At 41.1% G+C, this 13,933-nt stretch overlaps 1 protein-coding gene across 1 annotated transcript in view; it reads left to right on the top strand.

Annotated features, from left to right (window-relative positions):
- The first annotated feature begins 588 nt into the window (after positions 1 to 588).
- SMAP2 (small ArfGAP2) overlaps positions 589 to 13,933 on the top strand; it is a 58,759-nt gene continuing 45,414 nt past the window's right edge. The window contains exon 1 of the mRNA XM_051987782.1: positions 589 to 1,110. Within this exon, the coding sequence (XP_051843742.1) occupies positions 1,008 to 1,110 (103 nt within the window). The 5' untranslated portion in view covers positions 589 to 1,007. The remainder of the gene's footprint in view (positions 1,111 to 13,933) is intronic.

Below are 13,933 nucleotides of genomic sequence, written 5' to 3' on the forward strand. Positions count from 1 at the left end.
ACCTACTGTGTGCTGTGCTAAGGGCTGGGAATACAAAGAAAGGCAAAAGAAAAGGTGGTCACAGTTTAATGGAGGAGGAGATAGCATGTAAACTGCATGAAAAAGCTATATAGCAGGAAAAACTTAAGATAATCAATACAGGAAAAAATCGGGGCTTCGTAGTCCAATTCTGTAAGACCTTGGAAAAGTCATTTCCCTGTTTCTACATTTTCCCGACCTCCAACTTTTCCCGCCCAGCTCCATTCATTCTTTTCCAAAGGACCCCCATTGGGGCGTGGTTTTATTAAACCACGCCCCATACCGCCTTTGCCCTCCGGGGATTGGTTCCTGTGAGACCTCTCCACTCCCACCTTGTGTGACGCAGAGCGCCATGCAGCGATGGGGCCAAGAGTAGGAGGGAATATTCGATCTGTGGGGCGGGGCCGGGGAACTCGGCCAGGAGCCTGGGCGGCAGGCACGCAGGCGCGATATGGAGCGGAGGGCGGGGCCCGAGGAGAGACGAAGGGGAGGGGGTGGGAAGGAAGGAGGGAGGAAGAAGAGCCGGAAGTGGGCGGCGGGGGCTGCAGCTGCCAGGGAAACCGGAGCAGCGGCAGCAGCGGCGGCGGCGGCGGCAGCTGGGTTGGGCTGGTGGGTGGGCGCTGAGGCGGCCAGGCAGGCAGGGGCGGGAAGCGGCGGGAGCCGGCCCGGGGACGCTAACATTCGCTTCCCCGCCCTCCCGGTCCCCTCAGCCACCGGGGGACTACCGGCCTAACCGCCCACCGGGCCGTGAGGAGCCGCGCGCGCGGTCTTCCTTGCCGGCGCCGCCAGGGGGCGCCCGCCACAGGGGCTCGGGGGAAACCTTCCCCCGGCTCTTGGGGCCGGGGCCGGGGCTGGGCCGGGCTTGGCCCGGCGGGGGCCGTGTCTGGGGCACCTGCGACCCCCCTTCCCCGGCCTCGGGGCTCGCAGGTGGGCGCGGGGAGCGGGTCTCCTCCTTCCTCCCCGGGCAGGGGTCGCGAGGGCGCGTGGCCATGACGGGCAAGTCGGTGAGGGACGTGGATCGCTACCAGGCTGTGCTGGCTAGCCTGCTGCTGGAGGAGGAGAACAAGTTCTGTGCGGACTGCCAGGCCAAAGGTAACCAACCCCTGGGCTGGACCACCTGCCCGCTCCCAGTCCCCCGGGACCCTCTGAGGCCCTGGCGAGGCCGGCGCTTGACTTCGCCGCCCCCTACGAGAGCAGGGACCCGGGCTTGGGCGAACTTGTCTCCTCCCGGAGCCTGGGACGGGGTTCCGTTCGTAGTGATTGTCTAATAAATGTGGGTCGAATGAATGAATGGAGCAATCCTTCCGTCTCTTCTGATATCTCACCGGAGAGAGAGTAGTAAGCGGGCTCTGCAGACCAGCAACATGGTACAGATGGATGGAGAGTGCGGGGGAGCCGCGTGTGCGTGTGTTTGTGTTCAAAGATTAGCTCATAGGAGCATAGATGGAGAGCTGGAAAGGACGTAGAGTGATTACTGTGGCTGCTGAGAGCGGTTAAGAAGAGTCACTCAGCCGGACCCTGACCGGGGTGACCGCGGCTGGATGACTTTTTGTCCTCCTGGTTGCCCTGTGCACTTGGGCACTCTCTGAATGCAGAGGCACACTGCAGGTTTCTTGGTCCTGGTACTTCACCTTCATAAGGATGGTGGAGACAGCTAACAGGTTCAGGCTGTAGTGCGGGATCCGGGTGGCGGATGGAGAGAAGGGGGAGACTGAGAAATAACATTGGCTTGGCTTCCTGGTATCTGCAGGGCCAAGCTCGGTGAAATGCTGTTTATGGAAAATGGCCCAGCCTTGCCAGCATTTAGCGTCCATTTGACTACGACCCTCAAAGACTCAGCTTCAGCAATTGATTGGAATAAAAATTGAGGGTGTTTGGCCTAAAAAATACGCAGCAACTTGCTTAGCTGTTGACACGTTTATGGCTGCAAGGTCTTGGGGTGGATAGTTTTGTTTCCTCATTTTACCGAATACTTGGTAAACACAAGAGTTATAGAAATGCCCGGTTGGGGTTGGGGGAGGAGGTAATACTGGTATTTTAATGCATTTCTCTGAAATTAGGCCAATTGTCCCATCATTTCTCAGGATGTGCAGTATTTATGGGTGCTCTTTGTTAGTGGATGTAGATAGACTAAGGACCTGAATGTATCTGTTCTTTCTGCTCTGTGGAGGGGGAAGTAGACAAGTGTTTTTTGTTTGTTTGCTTGTTTTGTTTTCATGTGATTGGAGTGGGGAAGAAGATGGTGTGTCTTTTTCTTGCCCCTCATATAAAGAGAAAGAAATAATATGTCTTGGTGAACTCTGTGATTCTATAGGAAAGTGAGTAGCCATAAATCAGACTTTATTTGAAAAACTGCTTGGGATTAATTTTTTAAAGTAGGTTCTTGTTAATGAGTTTCTTCTGGGTTAGACTCTCCCTGCAAGGGGGCCACCCACAGGAAGGACTATTGCTGGGATGCCATTTCCATGATAAGACCCATCTCTCATCATAGGATCACATAGCCAGAGTTGGAAGGGATATGAGACCATGTAATATGATCCCCTCATCTTAGAGGAGGAAAGAGAGATCAAGGAAGGCTAGACATAGCCCAAGGTCACACTAATATCCAGCATCAGAAGTGAATTTTGAACCCAGGTCCTCTGATTCTAAAGTTTTTGTTCAGACAAGTCCATTAGCTTTCCTTCTGCATTTACATTCCAGCCCTATTGGAACTAGTGACTACCTTGGGCTCCCCATATGTTCCATTTCCTCTAAAATGGAGGGGCTGAACTAGATGTTCTCTAAGGTCTAAATTTTTTGCTTCTCTCTTAAACTGAAGCCAAGTTGTGAAGAGTTTTATCAGGCTTTCCAAAATAATTGCATATTACTCCCTTAAGGAGCTCTGGCTGGACAGGAAGGTCCATCTCCTGCTGTCATGCCTACCTTTCCATAATTTGTTTTCCTAGTCTGAGATGTTCTCCCTTCTTCCTTCCATCTCTTGAAGTCCCTATCTCTCTTTAATGCTTAGCTCCAACATCAACTCCTTGATTTCTCCTCTTATTAGTGGCCCTTTCCCCATTGTTGTGTATTTATCTTGCTTAGGTTCTGTATTTACATATCTGTGATTATGTTGTATTCCTTTTAGTAGAATGTAAACAGGAATTGTCTGGTTTTTGTAATTGTGTCTCTAGTGCTTAATACAGTAAATAGGAACATAGTAGTTGTTTGTTCTTTCTAATAAGTGGTCATCTAGCTTGAATAATAATAATAATAATAACGATAGCTAACATTTATATAACTCTTACTGTGTGCCAGGTTCTGTGCTATAAAGTTGACACATATTTGATCATTATTTGAATGAATGAAATCCATTGGTCCTTAACAACCCTATTATAATCCTATTTAACAGTTGTGGAAACTGTGGCAAACAGATTGAATAACTTCCTTGGGATCACACAGCTATTAAGTGTCTGAAGCTGGATTTGACTTTTGGCCTTCCTAATTCCAGGCTCAGCAGCAGTGCTATCCACTGAACCATTTAATTTGAAGCCCTCCAATGAGATCACTATCTTTATAGACATTCCACTTTTGCACCTCTTTAATTGCTAGGCTGAGTTGATCTCTCCCTCTGTGACTCCTTCCCACACTACCCCTGCAGTTGTCTTTTGTAAAGGAGAGAACATACCTAATTTGTCTTCAGCTCAATCCTTCAGATACTGGAAAACAATAGTCATTTTCTATGTCTCTAATGGTACAAGAGCAACAGTTCTTAGGCTTTTTTGGTGCCAGATCCTATAGGTAATTTGAAGCTTATTCATCTCTTTTCAGATTAATATTTTTAAAATATTAAGGACATGCCAAATTTCAGTTAGAGGTTAGGGAAAAGAAAGATGTATTTTTTTTTTCCCAGCTAAATTCATAGTTGCCCTGACATTTATCTGTGGATCTCAGGCTAAAAATTCTGATGCAGAGTTTTATTCACTGCTTTTATTCATCTCCCCTCAAAAAAACAAACAACCTCTCTGATAGGCTCTTGTTATACTATAGCTAAAGATCAGCTACTGAAACTTTAGTTACTTAATTCTATGTGAAAACTCATAACTTAGCTATCTAAAAAAATTCACATGATATTGTTATCTTTATGACAGGTGGTTCCTAGCAAGGGCAATTTTCATAATTTGGCAGTGCAGGATGTAGCTGACATGTACTTTTGAGGAAGAGGATTGTTGTTGTAAATTACTACTGATCAGTTAATAAGAATTGTTTGAGCCCTCAGATTATATAGCCTATGAGTTAGACATTTAGGCCTCCTTTCCATATTTTTCCCCCTTGGTCATTTTTGTGTTTCACTACCCCATAGTAAAACAGGGGCTGGAAAAGGACATTTTTATTAGCAGTTTTGGTTACTTATTAAGTAGGCCTGATAAAATTTTTAGTAGAGATGGAGTTTGTATTATAATCCTTGGACTGAAATAAAAATATTTTAACTGATTTCCTTTGTGACCATAAATAATTAAGAATTTCACAGCATCTGATGAATGATTGAAAATGAGGGCATTAAGACTGGAGGGAGAATAAAGTAGTCCTGACACACAAATGGGCAGTGGTGGTTTTTGTGTGTGTGTGTGTGTGTGTGTGTGTGTGTGTGTGTGTGTGTGTGTGGTATTCCAAAATGTTTCTTCACCATAGATAGATTCCTCTTTCATTTTTGTACTTTGGTTCTGGAATGTTGTCTCTTAATATGGCCCTTGAGAAATTTGACCTGAAATATACAAATAACAGAATCATTGGAATGGAATGGAATGATCTACCCTTCCAGAGTTGGCTGTTTACTTGGGCTTGGAGTGTTTTACCACAGGGTCCATTAGATTTCCTGCTACTCTAAACTACTGTAATTATTCTTCTGTGGGAATGGAACTAGTGATTTAAGCCCTTACTAAGACCTGAAGATATTTTCCTCTAGACCCTTAGGTTAATGGCCCCTCCTGAGACTTTCTTACCACGGAGGTAATTAGGGACAGAGGGTATATGATAGTGTATGATAGCAGCATGGTATAGTGGAAAAAATACTAGACTTGGATCAGAGGACCAGGATTCTGTTTTCTTTCAGTTCTACTTACTATCCATATGACCTATGGAGTCCCAGTTTCCTAGTCTGTAAAAGAGGAGATTGATCTAGATGATCTCCGAGGTCTTTCCAGCTGTAAATTTATGCTCCTGTTAATTTATAGAAAATGTAAAATTGGTCCCAGCCATTGCATTTTTCTTTACTCTTTCCTATACCTCTGCTAGTGATGGAGAACTGGACAGCTGTAATGTCAGAATCCCCTAATTTGAGGGAAGACAAATTGGTTAGTCAGGCCCTGTTACTTTAAAAAAAAAAAAAAAAGTGATGCTTATAGCTAGTTTAATATCATTGTACTTTTTAGCATAGCCTGGTTAAAACAAAAATCAAAAGAAATATATTTAATGTTGACCAAACCTTGTTTCTCGGCTATGGATTCCACTCAGCTTAGTTTTGAAAATGCATTTTCTCCCTCCCCCCTTTCAAAATTAAAGTACTGTATGTGGTTACTGGGAGCTTGGGCTACCATGACTCACCCCATAAATCCTTAGACTTTGTAGCTAAAACCATTTCCTGTGTATGGTGATTCTAACATTTCTGCAAATGTGCTCATTCTGAGCCCATGTGGCTGATTTCTGGATATTTCTCATCCTCCCAAGCTAATTGAAAAATGCTAATGAAAAATATTTTTTCACCTTAATGGCAGATTGCATTATAGGGTTATAGTTCAAACAGAATACTTCAATAAAGAGTGAAATTCTCTTTAGAGAAGGACCAATTGGTGCAAAGTATGTTCAGCCTGAGGTTTCTGAAATTCAGGTTGTGATGGCTGAACACTCTAGTCCCCAGCAGGTGTCCATTTTGAACATGTCCAAGTTAGATATGGATCTAAAAAGTTTGGCATACTCTACTCTTAGGATCATATATTTAGATTTGAAAAGAGATCCTTGGAAGTCACCTTATTCAACCTCTCATTTTATAGATAAGCTATTGAGCCCCCAGAAAGGACTTACCCAGAGACTCACAGTACTAAGGTTTCAGTCAGGTCCCCCCACTGCAAGTCCAACACCATTTTCACTATACTGTGCTGCCTCATTAGGTAGAGGAGAATCCTGAATTGTAATACACTAAACTTATCTCTTATCATTGGACATGTTTTACATCAAACAAAAAAATGCTTGTGAAAATATTTAGTAACTATGAAGGGTTCTCTCTGTTAGGTGAAACATCATGCAAAGTGTTAGGTTGTTTTTCTGCTAAAGATCAGCTGATGGCTTCCTGTTATATATTAACTTAAAGCAAGAAGTTTCTACCCACAACCTTGAATATTGTAGCTATATTTGGAAGTGATGAAAATCATTCTCTGAATCCAGATACTACAGACACTTTGCTTCTTACTTTAGCTAGTCAACAAACATTTATTAAGCATCTGTTGTGTGCCAGGTACTGTGCTAATAAACACTAGGCAATTTTCTTAGTTACCCAACTTTTTGCTGCTCTTAAAGTAACTTTCTGAGGTTTTGCAACTAATGCTTCTTCACTGTGACAATTGTGGTTGAAGATGACACAGTTTTACTCAAAGTAATTTTATCAGGATTCCTATTAGATTATCTTCCCACTGTCACAGAGTTAAACTTATTCCCTGGGAGATAGCCTTACTTTTTCCTTTCTCCTTGTCCTTTCAAACATCATTATGTGGCAGAGTAGATGGCATAACTAAAGATGTGCCATCTCTTAGAGCAAGGCTTCTTATCCTTTTTGTGTGTCATATCTTATCCTTATGTGTATCATGAATCCTTCTGGTAAAGAGAAGCCTTTGGACCTTTTCTAAGAGAAAGTTTTTAAATACATAAAATAGAATATGTAGGATTGTCAAGGAAACCAGTTATTAAAATATATTTTAAAGAATAATTTGGTGGGTCCCAGGTCTAAGACCCTTTGTCTCAGACCACATATTGAAAGATTGAGAATTGCTACAATATGAATGAAATCCCACAGTGGACTGTGGACTTAATCTGTAATATTGAGGTGGTAACTTGTATGGTCTGTGCTTTAAGCTCCTTGCTTATAAGAGAGTATGTCACATTTCAGACATCAGAAACTGGATGTCCTGTGAATGTCTTAAGCTCATTGTCTTCAGAAGTCATCGTTTTCCCCACTAAGCCCTCCTCACCTCCTACCTCCCCTGTTACTGTAGAAAGCAGCACTATCCTCTCAGTGTTTTGGGCTCATAATGGAGAAGTCATTTGGATTCTTCATTCTCTCACCTCCCTCCTCTTCTCCTCCCCCTCTTCCCTCTCCCCATTGAGCTTTTGCCAAGATCTGTTCTTTTCACCTTTGCAACATCTCTTGAATATACTTCCTTCTGGCCCCTGGTGCAGGCCCTCATCTGGTGCAGGCCTGGACTATTGCAATAGCTTCTGATAGGTCGGTGTGCTTCAAGTCTCTCCCCACTCCATTCCATCCTTCAGCCACTAAAAGGATTTTCTTAAAATGCAGGCCCATTCATGTTGTTATTCTCTCCTCTCTCCCCATAAGTTCCAGGTTTCAGGAGCAAGACTAAAATGTTTTGTTTGGCATTCAAAGCTCTTCATAATCTTATCTTCTTTCTACATATCTAATGGTTTTACACCTTACTCCCAGTTTCATATTCTTTGATCCAGTGACACTGGCCTCCTGGCATTTCCTTAATGAGATACCTCGATCTCTTTCTTTCAGGAAAGCTCTGTGGCTGGAATGTTCTTCATGTCTGGAATGCTCTTTCTCCTCTGATTGTCCTGGCTTCATTTAATTTCCAACTAAAATCCTATTTTCTATAGGAAACCTTCCCATTTAATTCTAGTCCCTTCCTTTATCCTGTAGTTTGCTTTGTATATATTTACTTGCATGCTATCTTCCTCATTAGATTGTAGGCTTCTTGGGGGCAGGGACTGTTTTTACTTCTTTTTGTATCCACAATACTTAGCACAGTACCTGGCCTCTTAATAAAGGCTTATTGATAGATGGATATTGGAGGTTTTCCTGCTTTTCAGGGGAAATTAGAACTGATGCTTGGCAAACCTGAAGGTAGGGACCAAAAGATTTCCATGTGGGTATGAAGAGACAACAATTGTAGATGTATGAAAGATACCTATTAAAAATTTAATTAAATTATTTTTATTGTCTTTTTTAAAAAATTAAAGCAAAATACTTTAAAGATACTACTTTGTGTGCAGTGGTGGGGATAAGACTTAAAAAATAGAATGCTTTGTTTGCTAATTCTGGATTATAATTAATATAAACTAATCTCTTGGATACTATACCATACCTTCAAAAAATAAAGTTTACTCTATCAAGCTTCTCAAAAAGAGAGGTAGAAGTGAGTCATTTCTGGCTAGTCGTTAAGCAATTCTAACATTCCATGAACATTCAGGTCACCATCTCTTTGAATTTCTAAGCTGTTGACATTCTGATGTGTAGGTGGCAGCACTCTTGGACCTGGTTGCCCATGCTTTGTTTTGCCACATGAGTCATTATCATATGTTTTCATTCTTCTGCTTCTTGAGTCCAGTCTAAAATTAATGGTGTCATATAATTAGCTATTATATTACATCACTAATATATTACCTTACAATTTTACTTTATGTATTCTATTAGATTGTGAGCTCCTTTAGAGCAGAAACTGTCTTTTGCCTCTTTTTGAATCCTAAGCACTTAGTGCCTGGTGCATAGTAGGTATTTAAATATTTATTGATTGGTTGATTCCATTGGTAAGGTGGTCTTTTTATGGGTACAGAAGAGGACAAGGGATGTTATGACTTACGGTATTGGGTCAGATGCCATTCCTCATCATTAGAATTCCTTTGTAGAAAGGTTCTGTGAAACTTGGGATGTGTGTATGTATACACTAGACTCTGTGTGAAATACATAAAAGCCAAAATTCTGTGACTTTATTTTCTCTATAAATCTCTCATCTTTTATGGGGAAACTGCTTCCTAGGGTTCCTAGACAAGTACTTGACTCTTGGAAAGTGAGAGTTTTATACTTAACTAAGACAATTTCAGAGTAGATTTTAAGGCTTCTAAAACTTCGAGAATTAAAGTGTCCTTCATTGTGTGTTCTCATTCTCCCTCCCTCCCTCTCTCTTTTCCTCTTTTCTTCCTTTCCTCCCTTCTCCCCTCTCTCTCCCTCCTCTTTCCCCCCTCTTCCCTCCTTCCCTCCCTCCTTCTCTTTTTTTTCTCTTCTCCCTCCCTCTTTTTCTCTCCCCCTCACTCTCTTTTCTTCCAATCCTATGGACAAGAGATAAGGTCTCACAGACTCATCCTAATGGGTACTGCTTTTCATGTTCATGAAAAAGCTTTTCTAGAATTGATTCAATCATTTGTCCTGGGAAGCAACATAATAGTTGTGCCATAGCCTGTTGACCATGATTTCTGACCACATCTGCATCATGTCACAATAACTGAGAGTGACTTCTCAGAATAACTGGGAGCCATTTGTCATGTTGGTTATGTAGAAAACTAGTCTCCACCCTTTCAGTTCTTAGAATCCAGTTAGTATGACATAAATAGATCCCATCCCAATTAAATCTTCTAGAAGGTACGAAACAGCTATACATTTTGGTCCCCAAGAAGAGGATCATTAAGATACTATTGGGAAATACAGTTGAATATATGCAGTATGAGCAACGGAGGTCAGAATCTGTTCAGTGAAATCATGATAGCACAAATTTATACTTTGGCAAGAAGACACAATGTGGACATGAAGCCTTTCCAATGTCTTTTTGACCAAAATGTTTTAGAACCTTCAAACTAGAAGGAGCTTTGGGAATCTAGTCCAACGCCTTTATTTCAGAAATAGGAAGATGAAGACCAGTCACCTGTGCCATGACTTGCCCGAATCACTACACTAGTAGAGCTAGGATTTGTACCAGGTTTTTCTGCTTCTCTGTTGGTGCTCTTCCACTCCATCTCACCCACCAGTGTAACTCTTGTTATCCTTCCTATGACTACAGAGAGATCAGTGTAAGAAAATGCAGATAAAAGTCATCATGATCTAATTTAAAAAAATAAAAACATGAAACTGCACAGCCACACTAGACCTTTAGTGGAATCTGATTCCATGGGATGTATTAGCACAAGCTTCCAGTGTTACTTTGGTTTTTTTTTTCCCCCCCTTCAGAAAATTACTTGTATATTACAGTATACATTTATTAGCACTTAAGACTACTTCCCTTTCACAGTGTCTTCTCTGGCAATTAGGTCACCTGCAGTTGGATCCTTGCTGCAGTTGAGTCCTTGCTGCATTTGGTAAATTGGTGAAGCCTGGTCAACAAAAATTAGGGAAGGTCATGGGAGTTTTACTGGCTGCAGGCTAGTTCTTCCTTATTAGCTGTAAGAAACTGAACCCTCATTTATCTGAGTTAAAGGCACAGACTATGAACATGAGGAATGATTTTATTTTTAGTGTCTCTGCTACAAAATCAGCCTTTCCTTGGTAGGTGGCAATTTGACTTCAGAAGCTTAACTGAAGCAAAGTAATTTTTATTTTAGAGCTGAGAAATTTTGCATCAAAGCTTTTTCCCTATCATACAGCTGGTTGTTGTTAGGTACCCATTTCTGCTTAAGAGAAGAGTTCTACATTTGTGAAGCACGATGTTTTACATTTGTAATGTACAGCTACCATGTTTGACTCTCTTCCCTTTCCCATACTTTTTCCCTCCCTCCCCCACTCTTCCGGACCCTGTATTTCCCCACAGGCATTGTGGATGTCCGTCCATTGATGGCTGTACTGCCGATTCCTCCACAGTGGAGCACCCAGCGATGAGCCAAGTCCACCCTCGGCTGGGGCCACTCATCAGCGTAAGATTGTCCTGGTGGTTCTCTCCTTATTGTCCAGACACTCTTTCTTGTGTGTAGAAAGCCCTAAGTTCTTGGTAAATTCCCAGCCCCTTTTGTTGTGTTGCTGCTTAAGTTATTCTGGTGTCTTGCTTTGAAAAGTAATTTTTCAGCAATTCTGAGTCAGAACAAAGGTTTTTTTTTTTGAAATCATATTTCCTTTTCACCTACCAAATTTTCTCCCTTGTGCTCTAGTTGGGTTTTAGTTATACAGGGTACCATTGGCTTATAGATTGCTCAGTTTCACAACCTTTGAAAGCACTTTTCCATGAATTGCTAGTTACAGTTGACATAAAAGTTTTAAAAGAAAATTTCTTATAATCGAAAAGGCTTCCCTGAAAACTCAGTGTCAGAATGGGGAACTGGTTCCCTGCAGGCTTCTTTTCACATCAGGTAGCCAAGAAGCCAAATGTTTTTCTCTCATCTAATGCTCTACCTGTTCAAAGCTCTGGCTTTAATGCGAAGGCAGAATGGAGAGTCCTATCTTGTTAGACTTGACCTCACAACTGTGGTCAATCTTTCTCAACAAGAAAGCCTGAGCAAATGGAGTGATTCCACTCCCCCCTACCCCATGGTTGTGCTATTATTGGTAGAGAGAATACGAGGTTCCATGACTTGCATCTCCTAGTGGGAGTTTGCATATTAAAACCTATCACTTTCTCTAACTTTGATATTTAAATGTTTTGGCAGCAGCCTTGCTTATCAGAATTAAAGGTGGAGGCAATCATTTTCTTTGCTTGTGGTGGGGATTTTAACTTCATCTTTCCCTCCCTTTTCCCCCATTATACTGTTTTTGGAAACTAAATTGAAAGGCAAAAGGAAACTCTATTTAAGCGCAGATTGTGTATTTATTTCTAATTCTTTAAAAAACAACCCATAATTATAATAGATGCCATATGTGACAATTAAATTTTATTCTGCACTCTGAAGCTTAGGTGATTTCTCCATATGCATACCTTTTTAACGCTCTCCATAGTCATCAGGAACCCTCAGAATAAGTACTAATGGTAGACATCACAAGTGGGTGACTTTTGATTTGAGAAAGGAAGAGTTATAAGGTAAAAGACTAAGTATCTTCTCCTTATTTTTAAAAAGCACCTCTGGACACCTGTTTGGGGTTTTGGTTTAGTTTTCTCTCTCTGATAATAAGAACTCACAGAACATGATTGTCTGGTGCTTAGAAGAGGTCTGATGGAAAGTGGAAGTGAAAAGAAGGTCAGGATTGCAGCAGTTGTCTTAGATAAAGGTCTCTGCCTTATTGTAAGAGTCTAACTCGGACTTATGTGATGACTATATACTCCAGATAGAGGGATACAAAGAGGAAAAATAACCCAGTCCTTGTTTATTTTCTAATTAGGGAGCCATGGTGTATACACAAATGAGTGATAACATGAGGGAGACTACGATAGAGCTAGAGAGATCCAGGCAAATTTCATAGAAGTGTGATTGCTTTCATGCTGGGATTGGTGATGGAAATCAAGGAAGGTTTCATGGAAAAGTTATAGTGCCTTGAAGGAGAGGATTTCAGCTAGTGGGAGGAGAGAGTGCAGTCCATGAATGAATAACTATTTGTGTGAATTCAAGAGTCTAGAAATAGTAGGAGATTGGTCATAGCTAGCAGACCAGTTAGTCCGCAATGTAATGTTCATAAAGAGGAGAAGTGTGAGGGAAGTTGAAAAGACAGGAGAGAGACATTGTAGAGAGCCTTGAATTCTATACTGTTGGCAGTAATGCGGCACAGGAGACTTTTGAAAATTAGTCTGTACGTCAATTTCAGTAGGTGCATGAAACAGATTGGGTGAAGGGGAAAGGATGAAGTCTGGAAGATTTTTTAGCCTTTACAATAGTGCAGGTAAGAAGTAATGAAGGCCAGGAATCGGGATGGGAAAGGAGCAATGGATGTCAGAAAGATTGTAGAGATGGTTATTTGAGTAGCTGTAGAAACAGGAGGAGCATGATTAGGTCTCATGTTCAGAGTTTTGAAGCAAGCCTCTGAACAGAGCAGAAGAACTCAAGTGTCTTAAACTAAGTAATTATAAAATATAGTAATATATAAAATATATTAATATAAAAATATAGTGATGAAAATATGATGAAATTAAAGAAAAAGAAAAAGTGATAGTTGTCAGCATTTACACTGCTTTAAGTTATTTAGGATTTCTGAAGATCTCACAGTCGCTCAGATAATTATAAACATTGTTACTTTTTAACCTTTTGGATATTTCTGTGGGTGCACAGGCCTCACCAAATGTCCAAATCTGAGTATCTGATCATGCATTCACAAGAAACATTTTTATCAGATTCAAAGGGGACTTCTGTCCAGTGGACCTCAAATGAAAGAGAAAGGGAAAACTTTACCCTTGGGTCTTTGTTATGGAGTCTTATATCTGTAGTTGGATATTGTTGTGAGAACAAATTTAATTTCAAACTAATGAAGTTTAGCATAACTACATAGAATTCTGTTAAGTGTGATGTGGGTCAGGGAATTGTACCTGTCTATAGGGGGTCAAGGAATGGCAATAAAAGACCACTTATAAATATCCTGTGCTTTTATTTGATCATAGGTTCTAGAATTGGAAAAGATCTTAGAGATCATCTAGTCCACTCCTATTTAAAAAAGTTTTCTATATTCTTTTTGTTTGTATGTGTCATTTCAAAGATACCTCTTTCTTTACCCCTTCTCTTTAAAACAAAAACAATTAAGCAAAACCAAGGGCTGTGGCTGACATTATGTACAGTATTCTACAGCTGTGGTCTCCCACTTCTGCAGAGAAAGGAGAAAGATGAATTTCCTTTGTGCTTTGTTATTTTTATTTGTTCATATTTTTATTGTTATTTTGATTTACATTATTTTCCTAACTCTGCTTTCTTTGCTCTGTTAATCCTCTCCTTCAAGGCACTGTAACTTTTCCATGAAACCTTCCTTGATTTCCATCACCAATCCCAGCATGAAAGCAATCACACTTCTATGAAAAGAAGTCTTTTCAGATTTCTC

Source organism: Antechinus flavipes, chromosome 3 (assembly GCF_016432865.1).
Source record: "Antechinus flavipes isolate AdamAnt ecotype Samford, QLD, Australia chromosome 3, AdamAnt_v2, whole genome shotgun sequence".
Lineage (NCBI taxonomy): Eukaryota > Metazoa > Chordata > Mammalia > Dasyuromorphia > Dasyuridae > Antechinus > Antechinus flavipes.